The sequence below is a fragment of the Lygodium microphyllum genome, chromosome 21 (assembly GCF_053477565.2).
Source record: "Lygodium microphyllum isolate KBCC chromosome 21, Lygodium_microphyllum_v1.1.10, whole genome shotgun sequence".
Taxonomy (NCBI): domain Eukaryota; kingdom Viridiplantae; phylum Streptophyta; class Polypodiopsida; order Schizaeales; family Lygodiaceae; genus Lygodium; species Lygodium microphyllum.
In genome coordinates this window covers 125,881,686-125,907,620 of record NC_141155.1, presented here as the reverse complement: position 1 = coordinate 125,907,620, position 25,935 = coordinate 125,881,686, and the positions used below count along the sequence as shown (strand labels likewise).

General features: G+C 41.4%; 1 protein-coding gene across 1 annotated transcript in view; it reads left to right on the top strand.

Annotated features, from left to right (window-relative positions):
• The window catches only part of LOC148018523 (U-box domain-containing protein 52-like), a 41,509-nt gene extending 24,547 nt beyond the window's left edge, over positions 1 to 16,962 (top strand). Inside the window, exons 6-9 of the mRNA XM_087662079.1 lie at positions 528 to 1,042; positions 14,650 to 15,249; positions 15,383 to 16,144; positions 16,537 to 16,962. Of these exons, the coding sequence (XP_087518205.1) occupies positions 528 to 1,042; positions 14,650 to 15,249; positions 15,383 to 16,144; positions 16,537 to 16,725 (2,066 nt within the window). The 3' untranslated portion in view covers positions 16,726 to 16,962. The remainder of the gene's footprint in view (positions 1 to 527; positions 1,043 to 14,649; positions 15,250 to 15,382; positions 16,145 to 16,536) is intronic.
• Positions 16,963 to 25,935: the final 8,973 nt, after the last annotated feature.

Genomic DNA, 25,935 nt, shown 5'->3' with positions numbered 1-25,935 from the left:
TTATGCCAGAGTCACCTGTCACCAGAGTCATTTGTGGGGCAGCCACAACAACAACATGCAGTGAAAGGCAGTGATAAGGTGGTGATGTAGGCGGTAGCATGAGTGGCAAGATACCAGCTGCAGCCACATGTGCATCAGAAAGCTGGCAGTGGCAGCAGTGATTGCTAATGGGCAAAGAATGGGGATGGCATGAGCAGGTGGGATGGGGATTCCAGAACAGAGTCAAGTGGATGGGAGATGCTGTTAGTGGCATGGCAGCCAGCCATGAGGAGTGGAATGCCAGTTCTGATGGTCATTTGATCAGCTCATCTAAGTAGTGCTATTTATCGCATTATTTCGTTGCCATCTCAATTAGGTGCACTTGGACATTTGGCTTTTAAAATTGGAATTCAAATGTTGAAAACATTCATGTTTCAGGCTGCTCTTATAATGGTACAGGTTGCATCGACTTTCTAACCTTGTTTAAAAAACAGTCTCTTTTCTTGACGTCCAGAAAACTTTTTCAGATGGTGTACTTTACTTTGCAGGAAAGGTTTTGTTCAACTTTGGACCTTATTTGCAAACTATAAACAAAACCCTAGAGGAAAATTCAAGCAGAGACCTTGCTGTACAGGGGAAAGTGGAGTATAATGAAGGTTGCAAAAGAAATACTTGTTTGGGGAAAGCACATATAAAAGATGATCCAACGAATCAGCTGTGTTCTGATGATCCCATGGAGGAGGCAATTAATGCATCTAGATTGTTGGACAATAGGCTCCTTTCAATAAACAGGACAATGGAATTGGATAACAATGCTCTCAATAATGCTCAACAAAGCTTCCAAACAAGTTCCAGTCCAACCTTTTCAAGGAATAACACTGGGAAAATCAATTTTGAGAGCAATAGTGTCTCAGTGTGCAATTTTGATGACAGCATTTCCCCAAAAATATCTGTGGACTCCAATGGTGCACACAGCAATATATTCATGGATACCAGGATGATGCTGGATACTGACAGTGAAGCTACCTCAACTTCCAGACAAAGCCAATCAGCTTGTGATAAGGTTTGCTCTTACCTAGTTCCTCAAGCTTAGTTCTGAAAATTCTGGATTCATTTTTCATGATGAATTTTTGCAGTAAACTTTATAGTCAGTTCTTGGTCTACTCATGTCAAGGATCTGCCTTGATTATGTTCAAATTTATGCCCTTAAAAGTGTACAATGTAATGTTATTAAGCTTATCCCAAGAGTGACCAAAGGTACCCAAGTGTAAGAGTAAGTTGTACATACATATACATATTGACAATGTTATTGGTAAACCTTTGGTCCTTATCAATATTTTCTGAGGCCTGAACTGCATCTCTGGTTGCATACACACTGATTGTTACCTGATCCGTTATCAGACAGTCATGATATTACAAACAAAAAAAAACCTCCACAGATTTGAACCAGATTCTTATAACTACTATGAAACATTCAATGATTGGGGCTATGCAGAGATCCCAGTACGTGTGCGGAAAGAGAGCATGAACTCTAGTTTTCCAGGATACTTCCTTTTAGCCAGGAAGCAGAAAGAAGTATCTTCTAAACATGATCTGCAAACTTGCTGAACTTTACAGGAAACCTACTATGTGGGCGATCTTCAATATCTGGATGCTGCAACAGGTTACCTACAAGTAGGATCCCTGCCATATGACCCAACCCCATAGGAACACGTCTGATAAATCTTAATGCTTGGAGTCTTATGTCTCTACTTTCACCAATGTCAGGCTTATCAAGGTTCTTACTAAATTAGTGTGGTGTGTGCTCCAATTGGCGAGATCTGTAGCTGTTGCTCAGAAAAGGCAATATGTAAATAGTTTTGGCAACATGTGAGAAGTCGCAGTAGTTACTAGACATTTTCTATTGGCACCTTGCTTGAAACTGAGCATAAAGTTGTCATCAAGGCACTTGTCTTTGACTCCATCTCATACTCCCAAACATTTTCCACATGATCTAGATAGGTTTCCTCTGTGATTGTCGTTGTATTAAGAAATGCACTTAGTCACTTAAACAGCCCTAGAACATGCTTATTTTAGGCTTATTTTAGCCAAAACCCTAAAATGGGGAGTGGATCGAGAGAGTTAAGTGGGAGAGGGTCTAGAACCCTAATTTTCTATAAATTGGCAGCCAGCCCTCCACTCTTCCTTTAATCTCGTTTTTGCATATTTCAGGTGTTTCAGCTTGCTGCCCACACTCCGTTCGTGGAGGACATCTCAACTGAAGCTGTCCATTGCTGTCTCCATCAGTTGGCACTTGATTTCCAGCCCTCTTCACGTAGTTTGGAGCTGATTTCAGTCAGGCGACTGCTGTTCCTGTGCAGACCTGCTGCCGTACAGCCTGCCACATCATCACAGTCCTGCTGCCTACGTTTTTAGTCTTTCTCTCTCCTGCAAGCTCTCCTGCCTGCGTTTTTAGTCTTTCTCTCACCTGTTTCCTACGTTTTTAGTCTTTCTCTCTCCTGCAGGCTGTTCTATCTGCGTTTTTAGTCTTTCTCTCACCTGTTGCCTGCGTTTTTAGTAATTTTCTCTTCTCATTGCTGTCTGCATCAGATTCAACTTCTCACTGCTGCGTTTGCTAGTGTTTGATATCCGGAGGTTGGCTTGCTGCGATTTGGGATCCGTGCGGAGTACGACACACTCTCTACTCTGCACACTCTCCAGCTCATTATCCCTGGCCTGATCCTTGAGATTCAAGAGTTCGAGGTTCAGTATTCATTCACTACATAGTGTGTTTGTTGTATGAGTATCGTATTATTCAGTAGTTATATCACTTCATTTATTCACTGTGCTCATTGTCTCTAAGTTACCCTAATTATGTTTTTTATCAGTTTGTGCTTTGTCGTGCGGTTCTGTTTATGTTTCTGTGTTAGGGTATTTCTTAACATGGTATCAGAGCCTGATACTCTCTGAGAAACCTAGGCCTTTGATCTTTAAGCTCTACACAAGAAGTAAGAACAACAGTAGGTACAAATGACTTTGAACACAACAACACCGATTCAGTCTCCAGAATCAACTATGCTAAGAACCGAGCAAGAGTGGGCCGATCAGCTTGCTCCACAAAGTTCTGACATGGTGGATGACACTTCTGATTACGTGGAAGAACAACTAGGCAAGCTGACCTTTGAAGAATATAAATTGATCATAGCTTATAGACGAAAGAAGATTGAGGAGCTCAATCGAAGGATTGCCCTTCAAGAAAATTTCCTAAATGAAGGTATGCATGAATTTCTCTCTTCAGATTTTGCATGTAAGTCTGATGATGTTGTAGGGCCATCGAGACCTTCATCAAGGATGGGCACCCCTGTTGGAAAACAAGACCCGAAGTATGTTCATTTATTTCATTCACTTTCATCCACTCTGATGCAAGGTACGTTAGATTTATATTTTGTGCCTTCTTCTTTTACTTTTGCTTTGCAATATTTTGGTAGAGATCATGTGGAAGAAAGTGTACAGTCTGTTGGCTACGGAAAAGGTCATCTTGAGGACCAATTTTTGTATGTTAACACATGTCATGGGGATTATAAGAAAAAGCCAGGTACCTTTTCTTCTACCCTTCTCCTTATTTTACGTCTACTTTACAAAATTAGAATGAATTTGGTGTTCCTTTTTCTTCATTGCATGGTGCATCATCATCTTCAAATTTTCATTTTCAATCATTAAATGAAAAAAATGCATCTGCACCTCATACACCTCATTTTCAAAACCTATCCATCCCACCACATTCATCCGCTGCTTCTCCACTTCCATTCACACAATTCACTTTTCCATTTCAGACACCTTATGTCGCACCACACATCAGACCGAGGGGGTTATGGAAACATAGGCACATCCTTTAGGACCTCATCCTTACCTCTGCCAAGTAGTGTTTCATCTACTTTACACACACTTTCGGGATCATTGCAGCCTGGGTATCCCCCTTAGTCTCTCCTGAGTGTGGATCAGTTGACTCCACAGTTTGCCTCCATGGCTTTTCCTAGTGGACCTTCTGGTCATACTGTTGTGGCCCAGCCTCACTTTGGACAGGGCTTCTCTGTCCCAGTGCCTTCGCATACACCGGCACCTTATGGAAACATTCATGTTCCAGTGCCTTCGCCTCAATCGGCACTCATTGGACACTCATAACCTATTTCTGCCCACCCATCTTTTCCCCCTTCTCCTTTTTCTTATCAGACATATCCACCTCCACCATCTTACCCTTCACAATCTTATCCCCCACATCCATCTTATCCTACCTACTCGACACCTCATGGTTCTAGCTCGTCTTCTGTCAAGCATGCATTTAATGACAAGACTTGTTTTAATGGGTCAAACTTTACTACTTGGTCGAACTTGATGAGACATGTCCTTGACTCCCAGAACCTATGGGATCTTGTGCAGGGGTTGAAACCCCAACCCGATCCTACACTTCTTCCATACGAGGTTGTTTGCTCATGGAAGGCTAGGAATACCTCCGCTATTGTTGAGCTGATGCAGGGCTTAATATCTGAGTTTCATTCTCAGCTTCAGCATTTTGACTTAGCATCAGAGCGATGGGCACACTTGACTGACTGCTATGCGGCTCGGGATAGGATCCATCATATTAATCTTGACCATGAGCTCCAGCTTTTCAAAATCATTGACCGAGATGACTTGAAAGTCAAGTTGGCTGAGTTTCGGCGTCTCCTCGCTGAATTCTCCACTACGGGGACTCCCAAGTCCTCGGACGATCAGGTCACATTGTTCCTAAACAAACCCCCTAGGAAATACTTCAACTTTGTGGAAGGCATAATTTCAAAACCTACCATGCCTACATTCTATGAATTTGAGTGTCAGCTATTGCATTACGCACGGTTGTTCGATCAGTTTCATATGAATTCCTCTTCAGAGGGGGCTCTTGTTGCTCATTCTCAGAAAGGGCAACAAGGGAAGGGAAAACAAAATCAAACCTCTACTCAAACTCAAAATCAAAATCAAAATCAAAAGCAAAATCAATTCGGGGAATCACAAGGAACATCCCAATCTCTTAAACCTGGGTGGCAGAATGTACCTAAAAAGAATAGGTATTGTCAACATTGTCAAAAGGTTGGCCATTTTGACGAGGAGTGTCGATCAAAGGCAAGAGGCACAGTGCCAAAACCTAAGTCTTAGACCTCTGCCCCTCAATCGAGCAACCCCCTGCAGGGGAGGTAGGATGATGGCAAGGGGCAGTTTAAAGGTCAGACTCACACTGCTATTGCACAGCCATCTCAGTTGACAACATTCTCAACTTCAAAGGGTTTGTCTGACTGGTTTGCAGAGGCCCACATCGTCTCCATAGAGACATCAGATGTGAGTCTCGTCCATATCTGTGAGTTGCCTCCTGACGAGGTTACCGCAGAGGCCCACTCGACACAGCCAAGCACTTCAGCTCTTGTTTGGATTGTGGACAGTGGAGCTACACATCACATGATTCCTATAGAGGGCATTTTCCATACCCGAGTCCCTGCAGCCGGGCGGGTCCGCGTAGGAAACAACTCCTTGGTCAAGATTCAGGCACAAGGTTGCATCATTTTTGCCACTAATAAGGGTCCGGATCTGGCTACGCTCGACAATGTATATCATGTCCCTAAGCTTGGGGTAAACTTGTTATTTGTTTAGTAGCTTTGCCGGTTGGGGCGAGCGGTTTTCTTTACAGCGACCACAGTCGAGATGCTTGACTCTCTAACTGGTTTAGTGTTTGCTCGCAGTGAGGCACCGCGTAATGGCCTATACCACATGACACACTTTGTGACCGAGCCGACAACTAAGGGCTCCGTGTTCCATAGCTTCTAGGCCTTAGCCATATCTTGGGAGCCTACGTACAGTGAGCGTCTTTGGCATTTTCGCTTAGGGCATCGTGGTTATGACTCACTTTATGAGTTGTCACGCCATGAGCTGGTTGAGGGCCTTCCATGCCTGAAGCTCGCTCGAGATGTTTGTAAAGCTTATCAGCTCGGGAAGTAGCACCATACCCCATTTCCTCAACAGACCTCACATAGCACTGAGGTGCCTCTTAGATTGATTCATGTTTATCTTTGTGGACCAATATCCACTGCTGCCTTAAATGGCGCATTGTATTTTTTTTTTATAGTGGATGATCATTCTAGATACATGCGAGTGTGCTTCCTCAAGCATAAGTCCGATGCTTTTACATACTTTTCTGCTTAGGTGCTGCTGGTTCATAACCAAACTGGTCGTCGTGTCGGTTGCATGAGGAGTAATACCGGTGGTGAGTTAATCTCCCATGAGTTTTTCGAGTTTCTACAGAAGCATGGCATCTCCCGCCGGCTCACGTCTACCAATTTCCCCTCTCAGAATGGAGTCGTAGAGCGTAGAAATCGGATAGTCATGGAAATGGCACATGCACATACCTATCGCTTTGTTGTAGGAAAACTTCTTTGGTTAATTCACACTAGGCCAGATTTAGCTTACTCAGTCAGTATACTCAATCAGTATTTCACAGCACCTAGGATGTCACATTGGACTGCATGTTTTCGTGTGTTGCGTTATTTGCGGTGTACTTTTTCTTATGGCCTGACATATGGTTTTGGTTTATGTTTGTAGGGATACACTAATTCTGATTGGGCAAGAAATCCTGACACCCGGCGTTCCCATGGCGGCTACCTCTTTACCTTGGGCACGGCTCCTATTTCTTGGTCCAGCCGTAAGCAGGAGACGGTGGTGGCTACCACGGCCGAGGCTAAGTACCGGGCTCTGTTTGATGGCACCACCAAGGCCATCTATCTGAGGAGTCTACTGGCGGCACTTCATTTACCATGTGACTCTCCCACAGTTGTCTACTGCGACAACCAGAGTGCCATTGCCCTTGTGGGCAATCCGATCATCACACCACGAACACGGCATGTGGAAGTCCACTTTCACTTTTCCAGAGAGTAGGTTGAGCTAGGTACTATTCGCCTAGAGTTTGTGTCTTCATCAGATAATTTTGCAGTCATTTTGACAAAAGCGGTCAACTGGCCGGTTCTTCAATACTTGCTACCCAGGATCAGCTTGGATACACCCTTCCCTACTTCTTCAACTTAACAGGGAGAGGGTGCTTCTCTCTTGCTTTCCCTTTCACTTTGAGAGGGGGCGGATTCTACTCTTGATAGTGACAGTGATGATACTTACATTTTTTAGACATTGCATTCATTTATTCTTTTGTATTGTATTATGGACATTTGTAACTTCATCTGCACTGTCAGGATGACATGATTGTAAAAGGACACTTGGACAAGTGAGCAATTCCCCTGCAAGGACACTGTCCAAGTGGCCCCGTTGCATAGCATATTGCATGAGCCTATCATCTTGCATCTCCCTTTGCATTACCCCATGCATTGGAATTCTGTTCATGTAAACATGTATTTGTGCGCATTTATCCCTCTTCGGTCTTTTGGAGTGGTCGACTCTAGGATCCACCATATTCGTGGCATAACACATGGCAATTCTCTTAAAAGGCAGTTTTCCTACCCTTGCTTGCTTGCTTGGCTTGCTAAGCCCACCATCATCTTTTTTGCCTCCACATATATTCACCACATGATTGGCACACACACACACTTTTATTATCCTTAGGCACTTATCCTAGTCAGTGTGAGGGATTGGCTTGCTAGCTTTGTGAATGACTTAATTTAAAACTCTCTTTATCTTTTCCTATCTATCACTTAATCAACCGTTGCTCCTATATTACTTATGTATTTTCAAAACACTTAAAAAAAAAAAACCAAAACACAACAAACACAGTCCATTGTTGTATCCATTTGCCTTTGTAGGACTTGGTAGGCCCTTGGGCAGCCGATATGCACCCTTGGTCCGATGTCCTGGCCTCTCTGGGATGATCACTTGGGCTCCCTTGGTAAGATAACCATCGCCTCTGTAGTCTTGGTAAGCCATTGGGCAGCCGATGCGCACCCTTTGTCCGATGCCCTGGCTACTTTGAGGTGGGATGCCTTGGGGTAAATCTAAATTTAGGCTGGCCTACTTTTCTAGCCCTATTTTGGGCTTGACAGGGGGTGTTGTGCTAAGAAATGCACTTAGTCACTTCAACAGCCCAAGAACATGCTTATTTTAGGCTTATTTTAGCCAAAACCCTAAATTGGGGAGCAGATCGAGAAAGTTAAGTGGGAGAGGATCTAGAACCCTAATTTTCTATAAATTGGCAGCCAGCCTTCCACTCTTTTCTCAATCTCGTTTTTGCAGATTTCAGGTGTTTCAACTTGCTGACCACACCCCGTTCGCGGAGGACATCTCAACTGAAGCTGTCCATTGCTGTCTCCATTAGTTGGCGCCTGATTTCCAGCCCTCTTCACGCAATTTGGAGATGATTTCAGTCAAACAACTGCTGTTCCTGAGTAGACTTGCTGTAGTACAGCCTACCACGTCATCACAGTCTTACTGCCTACGTTTTCAGTCTTTCTCTCTCCTGCAGGCTGTCATGCATGTGTTTTTAGTATTTTTCACCTGCTACCTACGTTTTTAGTCTTTCTCTCTCTTGCACGCTGTCCTGCCTGCGTTTTTAGTCTTTCTCTCTCCTCACTGCTGTCTGCATCAAATCGAGCTTCTCACTACTGTGTTTGATGGTGTTCGACATCCGGAGGCCTGCTTGCTGTAATTCGGGATCCGTTCGGAGTACGACACACTCTCCAACTCATTATCCCTGCCCTGATCCTTGAGATACAGGAGTTCGAGGTTCAGTATTCATTCACTGCATAGTGTGTTTGCTGCATGAGCATCGTATTATTCAGTAGTTATATCACTTCATTTATTCACTATATTCATTGTCTCTGAGTTATCCCAACCCTAACTGTGTTCTTTTATAAGTCTATGCTTTGTTGTACGCATAGTGACAGGAAACGGCCGGAACGGCCCCCTGGCACGTGGAATCGCCGTCCTCGGAATGTATCCGTCATGGACCGCATTTCCAAATGATGGAACGTTCCCTGACCCGTTTCAGACAGGGAACGTAGCAGGAAACGCGTCCCCTACTATGTTCCCTGTCTGAAACGGGACAGGGAACGCCACGTGGCAAGCAAAACTTACCTGCGCCCGGTCGCCTGCATTCTGCTTCCGCCTGCGCTTCGCTTTCTACTCCCCCCCGGCGCCCAGACTCCCGCCTGCATCCTACATCCTACTCTTCGCGTTCTACTCCCACCTGCATCCTGCTCCCGGGACCCGCCTGCATCCTGCCCCCAGCAGCCAGCCACCTTCATTCTCTTCCTTCTTCTTCTTTCTTCTCTTCCTTCTCTTCCCTCTCTTACTTCTTCTTCTTTCTCTTCTTTCTCCTCCCACCTCCAACCTCTTCCTTCTCTTCCTTCTTCATCTTTCTCTTCTTTCTCTTTCTTCTCTTTCTTCTCTTCTTCCTTCTACCTTCTCTTCACTTCTCCCTTCTCTTCTTCCTTCTTCCTTGAACCTTCTTCCTTCTCTTCCTTCTTCTCCTCTTCTCTTGAGTCTTCCTTCTAAGTTCTTTTCCAAGTTCCAAGTTCTCCTCTTTTCTTCTTCTTCTCCCTTCTCTCCCTTTCCCTTCTCTCTCGACTCTTGAGTGAGTCTTGAGTCTTGAGCCTTCTCCCTTCTCTCGAGCCTTCAATTTTTCCTTCTCTCGACTCTTGAACCTTCAATTTTTAGCCTGAAATCATAAATGGCTTCATCTTCCCGCCTTGCTCGTCGGGTTGGTGGTCAAGGAAGAAGGTCTGATGATTGGTCATGGTGGGAAGAAGTAAATGCTGACCGCCCTTTGAGTGGTGGAGGATCTCGACCATGGACTTGCAAGCTTTGCCCATATAAGCGAACTAGTGGAGCAAACAAGGTAATCCATTGAGCCGAGCATTTGTATTTCAAATTTTTATTGATTTTAATTTTTCAAAGTTCCTTAAATATTAGAATATGGACTACCAATTGCCACTTGTTCCATTTTAATATTTATGCATAATCAGGTCCGAGCTCATCTCCTACATGAGCCAAATTCAGAGGTGCAGTTTTGTCCAAATGTGACCTTGGAGAAGCAAAGGGAGCTTCGTAACCGTATAGCAAGTCAACAAGCTTATCTTGCATCTAGACCACGACGTGTTGCAGTTGACCCTACAACTTTTGTGACACCATCCCTATCAGATGTATCTAGAGCAGGGTCAGTATCAGGAAGTGCTACCTCCACACCTACTGCAAGCATTGCATCGGCCATGACATCAACAACGCCACATGTTGCACGTAGACAAAGCACACTTGATGCTAGTTGGGATCCCAAGAAGAAGGAAGAGGTAGATACATCAGTGGCACGCTTTTTTTATCATGACCACATTCAATTTCGTGCAGCCAGGTCAGAGTATTTTAAATTGATGTGCAAGAAGATTGGTGAGTATGGCCCTTTGTATGTACCTCAATCATCAGAGACCTTACGCACCACTTTGCTCGACAAGGAAAAGCGCCTTGTTGAGCAAGCAACAGTGACTAGAAAGAGCATGTGGGCTAAAAATGGAGTTTCCTTGATTGGTGATGGTTAGAGTGATACACGCAAGCGATCCATTCATGGTATGGTTGCTTATTCTCGTGGAGAAAGGTATTTCATATCTTCACATGATGCATCAGGGACAGGAAAGTCAGCAGATGTACTTGCAGCAGAGTGGGTTACAGGTGTTGAGCTTATTGGCCCAGAGCATGTTGTGGGATTTGTTGCAGATGGAGAGCCTGCAAATAGGGCAGCAGGTGCTATTATTCATGGATATTATCCGCATATCACAGTTTCATATTGTATGGCTCATTGCTTGAACAACCTACTAAAGGATATTGGTAACCTGTCATGGATTGCACCTGTCATAGAGCAAGGAGCTCAAATGGTTAGCTTTGTTTTGAATCACCCGTTTCTTCGCCATCACTTCTCTTTGCGGTCGAAGAAGACACTTTTAAAATACTCTGATACTAGATTTGCCTTTAACTTCTTGATGCTAGGCAGGTTAAGAGAATGCAGTGGTGCCTTGAGGCAGTTATTTCTTAGTGATGAGTTTACTTCATCAACATTGGCAGACACTCCTACAGGTATCTTATGCTTGGAGAAAGCAAATAACTCCACTTTTTGGGATGATGTAAAGCGGATAGATGCTATGGTATCACCCATTTATTGAGGGTTATGGATGCTATGCAACCTTGCATTGGCAAGGTATATGAGGCTATGGACAGGCTGAATGAAAAGTTGCAGGAGTTGGCACCAAATGATGAGGCGTATGAGGAAATACACCATTTAGTTGTGACGAGGTGGAACTCCTATAGCTCACCCATGCATGCAGTTGCATTTGTTGTGGATCCTGTTTGTACTTGAGTCTTGCAGTCTTGCAGTTGCCCTTTGGGCTATTTTGGCATGCCACATTTTGCTTCAATCTAGAGATTAGACTTTATATTTGTAGTCTTTTTTGGGGCAATGAGCATGTTCTTTCAAAGATTAGACTTTAATTTCATATTTGTAATCTTTTAAGTTTTTTGGCAATGGTACCATAGGCATGTTCGTTTACTATTTGGCTTAGACTTTAAAGTTTAGTTCATTGTTCATTGTTTTATCATTTATGATTTTTGGCATATGTATTATGGATTTTATTATTTATAATTGAATAGCTTACCTCTTGAGCCTTGTAAGTTGCAATTCAATTTCTAATGAGTAGTTTTAGAATAATGCATGATATCTTAAAGTTAAAACTTAAAATGATTTGTCCTTGTGGATTATATATCTTGGTTTTAAGTTTTAACACTCCAGAGTCCACATGGATTATAAGTGAAATATTAATTTTTTTCATGAATTTTGATTTTTTAAATGCCGTTCCCGTTCCCACGTCCCCGTTCCCTAGGTTTGGCGTTCCCGTCCCCGTCCCCGTTCCCGTTCCCTGTTCCCGTTCCCCGTTTCATGTTTCTATAGTTGTACGGTTTCTGTTTATGTTTCTGTGTTAGGGTATTTCTCGACAATTGTGTTACGATTCTGAGTAATTTTAGCAAACTATGAGTGTGCACTATCTGTGCATATGGATCCTGAACCTCATGTATTAGGGAATAACCCTAATGTGTAATAGTGGTGGATAAAGAGAATCAAGATGGCGTTTCAACTTTGTTTATGTCAACTTGCATCAAAGCACTGTGTGTTTTTAGTGGCAACAAACAAGTACATGTATATCTCTAACTTCATTGTAGATAAAGTAGATGTAGAACAAATGAGGAGGGTCCAATCACTTGCATTACAGACCTTGTTTTCAAAGAAATGAGAGTCTAACATTAACACCTTAGAGAAAATCCTCCTGAGGTAAAACACATATTAACACCTTAGAGAAAATCCTCCAATGACAGAGTGAACACATGGATGAAAGTGACTCTATGAATAGTTTTTTGACAAAGATCAAAGGTTGCAAAAGAGTTGTGAAATATTATGCAGGAAATTGATGTATGTCATATTATGGCTGTGGAAGGTTTAAGTGTAGTAGGAAATAGGTGCTATTGAGGATGTTGTAGGTTCTAGTTCTTACACCACTACCTACTATTGAGCAAATTAGCTAGGATAGTGGAGATCTGTAGGCTCATACTTTGATTGCATTATCTATTAAATACACTATGACCAGACACATTCACTCATGTAAGATAGCTAAAGATACTTGGAATACACTTGCACGCCAATATCAAGGAAGAAATGAGGTTTGTGCTGCTTACATGTGTAAGCAATTAGAGGATGAACATATGGATGAAGGTGACTCTATGAATAGTTTCTTGACAAAGATCAAAAGTTGCAAAAGAGCTGTGGAATATTGTGCAAGGAATTGATATATGTCATATTATCGCTATGGAAGTTGCAAGTGCAGTAGGGATAGGTGCTATTGAGGATGTTACAGGTTCTAGTCCCAACATAATAGAGCACCACTACCTACTATTGATCAAATTGCTAGAATGGTAGAGATGCATAGGCTCATGCTTTGATTGTGGTATTTGTTAAATATACCATGATTTCATAAATTCTTTCACGTAAGATAGCTAAAAATGCTTGGGATAACACTTGTATGGCTATATCAAGGAAGAAACGAGGCTCATGTTGCTTACCTATGGAAACATTAGAGATTAAATATATATATGGAAATGAATCTATGAATAGTTTTTTGACAAAGATTAAAGATCTAAAGTAGCAGTTTAATAGCTATATATGAGATTTTGCTAGATAGTTCACTTGTATAGATTTTTCTCAATAGTCTTCCTAATTGTTATTAAAGTTTTGTGTCTCCTATTTGTTTGATGATGAAAGGCAATGCTAATGCTTTGTCATTTGAGAAATTAGTTTCTATTTTGTTGCAACAAGATCAATCTTGGCAAAATAGGTCATTGTATGTTATAGATCAAGCTTTTTTGGCTAGTCAGAAAGGTAAAGGAAATGCTACCTTTTCTACTAGTGAGTAGAAATCTTCAAATATTGTTCAAACAAAGAAATATGATATGGATGTGAAGGACTTTTTAAGTATTGTGAGGCAAGAGATCATGCTAGGACTATCCCACACTAGCTATGAAAAAGACTAAGAAGAAAGATGCTAGTATGGCTGTTGCAAATACCTCTTCTTTTAATTTAGAATCTGTAAGGGAAAAATGAAAGGGGAAAACTGTCTTGGAAAAAAACATGATGCTGCATCCCTATCCCAACACATAACTACTTTCTTGGAGCATGTCCCCAGCCATCCCCTTGTCAAGTACGGATCAGGGGATGTTGCTGCAAAAAGTGATGCGTTACTTTTCCTGCAGCTGTTGAGGACTACGTCCTAGTCACCTGTCCTGGTATTCCCTTATCACTATGATGTGGCAGATCATACATCTTTGTCATAGTGCTTGACAATTCACATCGTACTATATGTCACCACACAATGAGGGCTGGGATCTTTATTTAGCATATGACGTGTACAATAAACTCTGCTCCATACATAGTTAATCCCAAGTGCATTCAAAGTGCTCACAAGCTATCCTTTAATTGGGCCATAAAATTAGGAAGTCATTGCAATCCCAACATCAAACATCACTGAGTAAAAACTACAAAACAAGCCTTTAAAATACATAAAATAAAGCAATGAAGTGGATACCTCCCAAGATGGCTGCTCTTGAGGGGGGATGTCTTATACAAGCCTCAAGGGCTCAGTGGATTGGATAGATATATAAGAGCAAACCATCTAAGCTATCCAAGGCAGAAGAAGGTACTTGAAAATCATGAGTGGCAAGAAAGATTGTGATCAATGCTACTAGTGTCCATTCAAATGTCCAAGGATGTAACAACTCCTCTCTCTAAACCCCAACACACACAAAAACACAGAGACAGAAGGATGCAAATTGTCCCAACTACTGCCTTAGATTATTCTAGATAAATGCATGAGCTTGATGCTCATACTCCTCAGAATAGACATTTCTATGCCTTTAAGTTCTGAATCAGTATCTTTGGAGTAATCAAGAATAGACATTTCTGTGCTGTAGTGCATGCATCCTATTTTGATGCTCATACTCAGAATAGACATTTCTATGCCTATAAGTTCTGAATCAGTATCTTTGGAGTAATTAATAATAGACATTTCTGTGCTGTAGTGCATGCGTCTTATTTTTACCCTGATGATACATCTGGCGAATGTGATTCTCTAATTTTCTGAAACTCAGGTTGAAAGACGTGGAATATTTCAGTCAATCTTGAGGAAGTGTGGTGAGGTGCAGAAAATAGTAGGTGTCAGCAACCGAGATGAATTATGTGCTTGTTTAACTGAAGCTGTACAGGTTGCGGTCAAGGAGAGACATACTGCATTGCAGCAATTTGCAGAGGAACACAAGAGATGGAAAGAAGCTGTTGCTGCCCTTGCCACTGCACAAGCAGAAAATGAAATGTTAAAATGTGAGGCTGAACTAGCTCGACAGCAGGCAGCAGAGGCAAGGGGCAAGTTTAATGAGCTATTGGACAGTGTTTGCGACATACAGAAGAAATTGGAGAAGCAAACACAGCTTCGGAATGATGCTGAAATAATTTTGCAGCGTGAAATGCTAAGCAAACGAAAACTTGCTGCATTACTGCAGAAATGTTGGAGGAAGTATAAAGAGTACAGTTTTGAGGAGCTCCAGAGAGCGACAAATGACTTTTCTGAGGGTCAGAAGTTAGGAGAAGGTGGCTATGGGGGCGTGTACAAGGGCATAGTAAATGACATGAAGATTGCTGTAAAGGTTCTAAAGCAAGCTTCCACTGATGGCCAGGAACAGTTTCAACATGAGGTGAGGTTTTTACCATAATAAACTTTTACTGCAAGTTTGAAGTAAAAGATATCATAGGATATAATATAATAACAGTGGCTAGGTAAATGTTAAAAATTGTGCTCTTGCCTCTGACATGGATGTGTACTCACAGGTGGAGATCTTAAGCCGCATTCAGCATCCTCATATGGTAGTGCTTCATGGGTCATGTAAAGAAAGATCCTGCTTAGTATATGAGTATATGGAGAATGGCAGCTTAGAGGACTGTTTGATGTGCAAAGGCAACACATCTCCTCTCCCTTGGTATGTGCGATTCAGAGTTTGTGCAGAAGTAGCTACAGCCTTGATGTTCCTCCACAATAACGCACCATCTCCAATCATTCATCGTGACCTCAAGCCAGGAAACATATTATTAGATCACAATTTTGTGAGTAAGTTAAGTGATGTGGGCCTGGCACGGTGGATTCCCAATAACTTGACTTTTAATGTCACTTGCTACAGGGACACTAGTCCAGCTGGTACTTTTCCCTATATAGACCCTGAATATATTCGCACTGGATCTTTTGGCCCCCACTCTGACATATTTGCATTAGGGATTATTATCCTTCAGGTACTCACAGGTAAGCCACCAGTAGGGGTGGTGCAATATGTTGAAGAAGCTCTAAGTAAGGACAGTCTTTCTGATGTCCTTGACAGAAGTGCTGGAAGCTGGCCAGCATCTGAAACACTGAAAATGGCTCTATTAGCTTTGAAGTGTGCAGAACCAAGGCGAAAAGATCGCCCTTTTCTTACAACTGAAGTATTCGTTGTGCTTCAGAAACTTTCCAAAGCTGCTCAGGAAGTGGTCTTAGCTGAAGCTAAACAGGGGCACAATCCTGACCGAATCTCAAGCTTCTTTGTGTGCCCCCTGTCTCAGGTGAGATATTTCTTCATTTCCCTACTATTATTGTTGCTCAGCCCCTGAGATAGAAACTATGGAAGGTTTTTCCATGAGTTGATTAAGCACAACATTCTGCATTAGGTGGATAAGCCTCATCCTCAAGAAATTTCCCATCTGCAAAAATTCAACGGCCAACATTTTAGACCATAAATGTGTCTTTTGCTAAATTTGCAAATAATAAGTATTCTCTTGAGTTTGTAGCTTCCTTTTTTAGATGGTAAATGTACAGACAGTTTTCTTAGAGCTAAAGCAACTTGTTTCGATGCATGACTTTTGAAGTCTGAATGATGCTTCAAATCAGTACGTTAGAATTTTTGCAATTGAGAACAGTTGGTGACAGCTCAATGTGATATATCTTTACTTCTCAGGAGGTGATGGAGGACCCACACATTGCAGCAGATGGATTTACTTATGAGTATAATGCAATTCATTCCTGGTTGATTAGCCACAATACATCTCCAATGACAAATTTGGTGCTTCCTCACAAAAATCTACAAAAAGATGCTCAATTGTATTCTGAGATTTCAGAATGGAAAGCACGAGCACGCCTTGTTTAGTTGGGTATTTCATCCTAAATGCAATCAGGTATGGTTGCATTCTAATGCAGATAGCACAATATTTTGCATAAAAAATCTGGAGCAGTGTTATTAACTAGATCTATTATTTTAAATCTTTGCGGCCATATTTTTGAGGTTACAATCATGCATTAAAATTTTTTCTTTTGAATTCTTTGGCCATACACTGCACAAGATTTGTCCTATTTTATATTTGAACATGCCTCAGGTGTAATGTGCAAATTTTAGCACATGGGATCTTGGGTTGATTTTTGAAGAAGAGTGCTTATATTTGTTGGATATACATTTTTGTTTCAACTCCTAAGGCACATTTCGTGGATAAAGCAGTGGAAAAGTTGATGGATATTAAAATTGTTTTAAAGAAGTATATGATGCACAAGTTGGAGCATTTACCCTTGCTAGAGTTTAATTAATTGTGGAAAAATATAAGAGCTTGTGTATACAAATTTGAAGAGTAATGGAGATCATGTGTTGATCATCCATCAGAAGCTTGATATTAAATATTATTTCAAGCAAGAAACTTCATAAAAAGTATAATAACATTGATGGCCTACCCTGACAGGTTTATAAATTCGATGTTTCTTTAAAGTTTCTTAGACGATCAACTTTTGCCATGTTCCTTCACTTTTGGTTTTGCAATAGTTTCTTTTCAAGACAAAAGCAAGTAGTTAAATGATTACATTACTCACAACATAGGGTATTGTGCTTGCATAGCGAGTATATGTATTGGACTTGCTTTATTGGACATAACATGAATCAAAAGGCTTTGTGACAGCTTCAATTAGTGTTTCATATCCTCAAATCGATTCAATCTTCTCTTTTCTTCTTATTTTCTAAACCTACTCGTTGTATTCTTCTCTCTTAAAACCCAGCAGTTAAGGAATTTGACTTAATACCCCCCTGACAGCGTGTGGATGTATGTGTGTAGGGATTAAGAAGGTGAAGCCTTCTCTTGCTTCTGTTCTCTTTTTCTTGTTGTTGTTGTTGTTGTTGCATAATATCATGTTGTATGTATCACTTCTATTACATGCTTGATAGAAAAAGAGTGAGAGAGTGAGGAAGAGAGTAAGGACCAAGAAGGACTTCTTATTTTCTAATGCTTCTCTTCTGTCTTGGTGGCATTGGAGAGAAATCGATTGGTTGTTACAAATTGACGAAAATCCAAGCCTAATTATGTCATGGCATGCACCATAATTTGACTTATATAATGTCATGCTAAGAGATGTTGTGTGGGTATGAATCGAAACACTTAATCCTCACTTTGTAGTGATAGGTTATGATGTGACATATCAACTGTCATGCAAATGTGATCTATGATACATTAAACAGATAGGTTTCTATGTGAGACCCATGATGATAACTCCCTTGTGTCTCATGTGAAGAGCAGATTCTGATGACACATGTTACTTACTGATGTACATCAGAAACATAACCCAACTGTGTAGTCACGCAGTTTGATTTGCTGTATGAAATGTCATGCACTGTGATCTGACCTATGTATGTATGTCATGTGAAGAGGCATTGTGTGGAATGAAGTAGGAATACTTTCAAGGAAATCACATGGGATGATTGTTCATCATGCATTTCCTTGAATGCCATGGCTAAGGCAAGGTTATTATTGGTACAAAATTGAAGATTTCCTTTGCTTGAGGTGTACTTATGGGATGGACAGCAAGTCAAGGATTGTGGATCTTCTAGTTGGTGGTCGTGGATGAGGGAGTATTGAAGATCTTGTTGAGCTGTCAAAATTTGCATTTCAAGTTATCATATTTTTCTCTTTCATTGAACAGTCCCAAAAGGCATTTTTGCCTTTTTGTGTGACACTATAGACAGTTTGTACAATGCTCTACATTTCTTCTTGCTTCAACATGTTTTTGTAAAAGGGGCTTAGTGTGCACACAAGTCATCATCCTAATCTGTCATTCTGTGCCATCATCACATCATTCATCATTACCCTCATCATCTTCAGAGCTGCATTTTGCTGCTACAGCATCCACACCTGATTTATCAGATTTCACCGTCTTGCATCATTGATTGGCCCTCTGCTGCTGCATGAAATCACCTTCAGCTTTAATCTACTTCATTGCATCATTCTTGGTGGTATCGCTGCACTCCGGATCTACACATGGAGGAAGTCACTCTATGACACTCTCCCTCAACCCACTTCCACAAGAATTAGTGGTTGTTAGATATCTCCATTGCTTAAGCATCCACAATTGTATCATGTTCCGAGGTAATGGGTCTCATGGAGGGGGCCTCACAGCCGAAGAATTTGCATGAAGTTTAGGAGCGAATAATAGAATTGGCTCAAAAAGGCACCATCTCCGATGTTATACCCTAGGAGCCAGCTTGGAGTCCGATGCAAAAGACTTCACAATGTCCTCTTATAAAAAATGACATCTCTGTACAATCATCTTGTTTATCCAAGGATTGGACAAACAATAGGCTTTCACCTCGGATCATCAAAAGTGTGCGTATATGCATGAGATCAGAAAACTCTAAAGTGGGAAACTACAATGCCCTTGTAGGGCAATTGTTTACTTTTCCAAGCGCCCTTTTACAATCATAGTTATCTTGATGATGTGAATAAAGGTACAAAATAAAAATACATAATGTATGAATAAAAAAGACAGTATAAACAACATCCTATCACCACCAAGAGAAGAAAGCCACCCCCTCTCAAAGTGGAAGGAAAAATTGGAGAAAAGCACCCTCTTTCTGTCAATCTGAAGAAGTAGGGGAGGGAGTACCCAAGCTGATCCTAGCTAGTAAATATTGTAGCATCTTGCCTTGGTCAATATGTTTGTAAAATTCTTTGATGAAGGCACAAACTCTAGGCATATGGTGCATAGCTCAACTTGCTCTCTGGTAAAATGGAAATGAACTCCAACATGCCATGTCCAAGATGTGACGATGGGATTACTGGTAGTGCAATCGCACTTTGGTTATTGCAATAGAGGAGAGTTAGTGCAACACATGGGAACTGAAGCACCACCGGTAAGCTTCTCAAGTAGATGTCCTTCTAAGTACTATCAAAGAGAGCTCTCTATACTCAACCTTCGTCGTGGAAGTTGCCACTCTCTTCTACTTATGGTTAGCTGGTGCAAGAGATGGGAGCCAAACTCGAGATAAAGAGATAGCCGCTATGGGAATGATGGGTATTAGAATCTATTGCCCAATCAAAATCTATATATCCTTGCAAACATGAACTAGAATCATAAGTCAGGCCATAAGAATAGGTACATCTTAAATAACTCAAAACACAGAATCTATATACCCTTGCAAATATAAACTAGAACCATAAGTCAGGCCATGAGAATACGTACGTCTCAAATAACTCAAAACACAAAGATGTGCAATCCAATGTAACATCCTAGGTGTAATGAAATACTGACTAAGCAAGCTAATTGAGTATGCTAAATCTGACCTAGTGTGAATTAACCAAAGCAATTTCCCTACTACAGATCTAAAGTGTACTCATCGATGGGCTGACCCAAAGTATCCTTAGACAAGTGGACAATGGACTTCAGAGGCATGGCCACAAGAGGCCATGTTCGATTCTAGCAATACTGTTTCACCAATTGAAGAGTGTACTTCTGCTATGACACAAAAATGCATCCCTTAGATCGAACTACCTCCATCCCCAAAAAGTAAGATGATAGGTCATCTCAAAAGTAGCACAAACCTAGGCCTTAATTTCTATTATGGTGGCAGCATCTCAACCAATGATAAGTAAGTTATCTACATATAGTAGGATATAGTTGACCCTCTCTGAAGTAATACGTACATATAAGTTTGGGTTATAAGGGGTAGAATGATATCCCTGAGTTTGAAGTAACTCATCCATTCTTTGGAACCAAGATTGTGGTGCTTGCTTCAGTCCATAAATAGCTTCTTCTAAGTGAAATACCTTATTTTTTTGGTCAATAGAAAAAAACTCAGGCGGTTGCTCCACATAGACTTCCTCCTCCAAATAACCATTTAGAAAGGTACTTTTGACGTCCATCTAATAGATTGGCCAACTATGGTAAGTGACTAGTGCAACGAATGAACAAGATGATGCCAACTGTGTAGTAGGAGCAAAGGTCTCTTCATAATGAATGCCTTGCTTCTGTCAAAACCCTTGCATTACAAGGTGAGCCTTATATTTGTTTAAAGTTCCATTAGCTTTTAGCTTGGTCCTAAAGATCCATTTCATTTCGATGACTTTCTTGTGACTTAAACAATCCACCAAGATCCAAATCTCATTTTGGTCAATACTCTCTAGCTCCTTCTCCATGGCTTCTTGGGGGGTGATGAAGAGCCTCCTACCAACTATCTGGCTTAGAATGTGCTATGTAATTAGTTGTAAACAGTGATGTAGATGATGCTCGAGGTGCCAGTTGGGCAGATCTTCTAGGGTCCTTTGGAGTGGAATCTGGTGAAAGAATCCTTGAATCCCACATAGTTTGTTGCTACTAGCAAGATAATGGGTCTTGCAAAGGGGACTTGGGAGCTGAAGAATCTATGGAAAGGTCAGGAGCAGACAATATAACTAGCCCAAAAGGCACACTTCTTTGATGGAATAATCTCAAGAAACATTGCAAAGTCTAGCATAGAAGATTGCATAATATGCCTCTTATCAAAGATTGCATCTCTCCTAACTATTACCTTATTTGTTGAAGGATCAAATAGACAATAGGCTTTTGCTTCAGAGAAGTATCCTACAAAAATCAAGAGATCAACTTGGGGAGTGAGCTTTCCTATCTTACCATCAAAGGTGTGGGTGTATACACAACTCCAAAAGACTCTAAAGTAAAAAGTGACACACTAAGAGTTAAAGAATGTGAAACTAGCCTTCCTCCTGGGATCGGATGGTAAATAACTTGATTAATTACTAATTACAACAAGCATAAAATTCATATAAACTGAAAATGCACACTTTGTCACTTTAATATTGGACATTGAACACCCTGTTAGCCCCAAAATTAGCGCCCTGTGTGATATTTCTTTATCTTGTACTACAAATGGAAGGAATACAATTAAGATTCTCTAATCTCCTTTGCTAATCCAAGTGCCCCTTGTCAAATCTGATAGCAAGCCTCCAAACCAATTTGCCCATTGGTTTGCTTAGGGATTGGCCTTCACCTTGGTCCTTGAAAGACAAGTTTAGCCCTGAATTTGATATTAGCTGGCTGGCCTCTTGAATCTCCTTGAAATTCCTTAATTTCAGCTGCTAGAATTGAAGTCCTAGGCCCTCAATTTTGAGCATGTATCCCGAGGTAGCTGTCAAAACCTTAATTTCTGTTGTAAGTTAGGATTTACGACAGAGATTGACTGAAATCTCTTCCTTTGAAGGCTCAAACTGCTGGAAAATGCTGAGATAACTTGAGAGATGGCTAGGAGATGAGAGAGAATGTTGTAGAGAGAGAAATCTCAGAGTTTCATCGCGAGAAATGATGAAATACTGTTTGCTGCCCTGCTCAAATAGCCATGGAAGCTGTCACCTACAGCTTAGGACCACCAAAAAGACTGTTGCCCCCTCATGTATGCTGTCACCTTGACTAGAAGGCCCTTGGGTTGCTATCACTTGCTCTTGGAGGGCTCCAAATTGTTGTCACTTGCTGTAGAACTTGTCCATGGTGGCTGCAAATCACATGAGTAGCCTCTCCTTACTCTCTAGCAATCCCCTCCTCTCTCACAATGACTAGAATTACTTCCACTAGCCCTATTAAAGTAATTTTTAGAATATCAAATTTAAAAATTAATTTAATAGTTATTTTGGTGCTCAAAGAATCAATTTTACGAACCAAAAATTAAATTGGCTAGGCCAATTTGTCTTCCACGTATCCTCGAGCAGTTATTGATCCTTAGATTGGCATTAATTAATTAATCAATGTCTAGTCACTAATGTCATGACTAACATTCGTGGCCAATAAAATGGTCTAGACCCAAATTTCACACCTCAGCTGCTACATAACATCATACTTGGCTCCAGTTTACCGTGTCTGTGCTGAATTTGATGGTATTGCTGCACTTGACATATATACAAGGAGAGTGTCACTCTTCAGCACTCCCTTAGCCTTCTCCCATGAGAGTCAATGGTTTTTGGACATCTCCAGTCGTTGAGCATCTACATTTGCATCACCTTCTTCACTTCTTCATATTCAACATTTTTCATTCATCACATACTCGTCTCTCCTATTTTTGTTTTTGCATTTTTGTTTGATTTTAGTGTGTTTTAGTTGTGCTCATTCATTCTGTGTTTTGTTTGAGCAAATCCTAGTATCTCTTCACATAGTTGTATGTGGGGAAATTGCAAAAACCAAAGGGCAAGTGAGAAGGAGAGGCAAGATATTGGTTCATGGGTTTGGATAAATGGGGCATCATTGATGGGCTGGCTGTGATGGCTGGTCTTGGTGGTGGGGAACAATAGACAGTGGCAGGGGGCAATGGCAGCTTGAATGTGAAATGGTGAGGAGGGCTGGTGACAAGATGGCAAGCTCGTGACAAAGGAAAGGAAGGCAGCTTGCAGGTGGTGGCACAAATCCAAGCATACAAATTAAGGGAGGTTAGTGTATAATCATTCTCTCTACTTTGGAATATGAAGTAACTCAATCTATTCATACCACATGAAGATTTCTAGAGAACCAAGCAGCATAACAAAGGGCTACAGTGCATATGTACAACCATATTATCTCCTAAAAATGCATGGAGGCTTGAATGGATTGAATAATCATTATCATGTGTTGGCTAGAAAAGCCACTCTGCTGTTAATTGTCTCCAGCAATAATAGCTGATGCCTTGATTGAGGATATGTGCTTTCAAAATGAAACCTTGAGCTAGTTGGCATTGCACCTTTTTGGAGATTCTTTCACATGTACAAATGCAAAAATTGCAGGCTGCATATACAGTAGTGTATAGCTGATTGGAAACATGTACAGTAATATGTAACTGGTTTAGTGAGGTTATGTCAGGTGGGCATTTCTCTGCTTGAAGAGAGTTTCAAATTTCAGAGACTTTGCACAACCTTTGACATTGCAGGACCCAATGAAGCACTTACTTTTGTTTCAAAAACAGGCTTCATTCAATTCAGGATGTGACAGGTCCTGATGGCAGGATGCTTGAAGCACAGGCAAGATAAAGTCTAGGGGCTCATCATAAACAGTTCTAGCATTGAGCTAATGCCACTAGCATTTGATCTGGGTGTTTAATAAGTATGGATTTGAAGGGGAGACCAAAGTCTTCATCCCAATTTAAAACCAGGCTTCATTCGATTCAGGATACGATAGGTCCTAATGGCAAGATGCTTGGAGCACAAGCAAGATAGAGTCTAGGGGCTCATTATAAACAGTTCTAGCATTGAGCTAGTGCTGAAACCAGCCTTCCTTCTTGGAATGGGTGGTGATAACCTGATTTAAGAGTTAATTACAGCAGTAAATAAATGCACATAAAATGAAATACACACTTTACAATAACATTCTTGGACAATAGACTCCCTGTTGGCCCCAAAACCGGCGCCCCTTGCAGTATTTCTTTAGCTTTCATTCAATTGGAAGGAGTACAACTTGAGATTCTTCAATCTCCTCCTGCTAACCAATTGCTCTTGCTGTCATAAATGACCAGCAAGCCTTTTGGGTCATTTGCCCCTTGATTCACCCAGGACTTCTCCAATTTGACCCTTGGCTGGCCAAATGCTGCCCCAAATCAATTTGGGATGGGCTGGCTCCTGAAATCCCTTGATAATCTTCAATTATCAGTTGCTGCTGATTTCAGTCTCTTGAACCTTCAATCTCTGGCACGGATCCCAAGGTGGCTGCTAAACCCTAATTTTTGCTGCAAATTAGGGCTTACTGCAGAAATTACAGATCAGCCCACCAAAAATGGCTGAGATCTCCTCCGAATGGCTGAACATAGACCGAAGTAGATGAGAGAATGCTGTAGAGAGAGAAAATTCTGAGATTTGTCGCGAAGAATTGATCAAATTCAGCAGCTGCCCTGCTGTACCAGCCCCAAACGGATGCACCAACAACAATAGGAGCATTAGAGACTATGATCTTCAGGAGAAAGTGCATCAGCAGCAATAGCCAACTTCCCAAGGTCAAGAATATGCAATCTCCATCACCAAAATGGTCTCCAATGGCTGGGAAATGGCCCCAAAAGCTAGCAGCAACAATCCAACACCTCTTCCCAACAACTCCAAAATGAAAAAACGAGATTTCTCTCTCCCTTCAGCCCTATTTAGCCTTTTCCCCACTTGCATGGGAAAGTTTTGCCAAGTGGCAGCTTTCTTAATCCATTTTCAGCAATTTCCCACCAAGTACACCCTAGAGGGAGGAGGAGAAGAGATGTCGAGGCTACATATGGTAGCTAAAAGGATGCATGTTACTAGAGCAAAGAATGATGCCATGAAAGAAGCTAGATTGGAGTATAGATTCCATGCTTGGTCTTGCTTTTGGACTCGGTCATTAGATAGAGTTCATAGATACTTTGTTCACACCACAGAGCCTAGACATTCTAGACAAGGAGTGCAAAGACTCGTGATCGTAATGGATCCATAGCACAGGGCTTCTTAACAAGCAAGACAAGTGGCTACAAAGTACTACACAACCTTGTTGCAGTCAACGACTAGACCCCCTAGATATGGGAGGGACAGAGAATTAGTATAGTAGAGGGCCACATTCCAACAGGGTGGTCATTGACAGGATAATAGGCATTTGATGGCTCTTTTCACAAAGGAGGAACTTGAGAAGGTCCTAGACTTGCGCTTTGACAAGTATCTATGAGATGATGGATCGGATGAAGTCCTTTTTGAGCTATTGGGATGTTACTAGTATAGGCCTCATTATAGCTTTTCAGGATATTATGGCATCATGAGACATGCTGGAGAGACCATGCGAGGGATTGATCCATCTCACTCCCAAGAGTGGCAAGGACAAATTGGAGATTACAGGATGGTGACTAATCACTTTGCTTGGAGCTGCTCACATGATTCAAACTCTACCCTATGGAAACCAGCCCTATCAAAATCAATACAGTGCAAACCATCACACTTTCAACAAAGAAATGCTATACGGAAGGGGAGCACCATTATTCTTGCTAGCTCCACCTGAATAGAAATTTGTAAGCCCTAGGCTAGAGATCACTGAAGGTGATCTCTAGACCTCCTAGCCATCCTCCCTCACTACATGGTAATTCTACAAGATAATATTT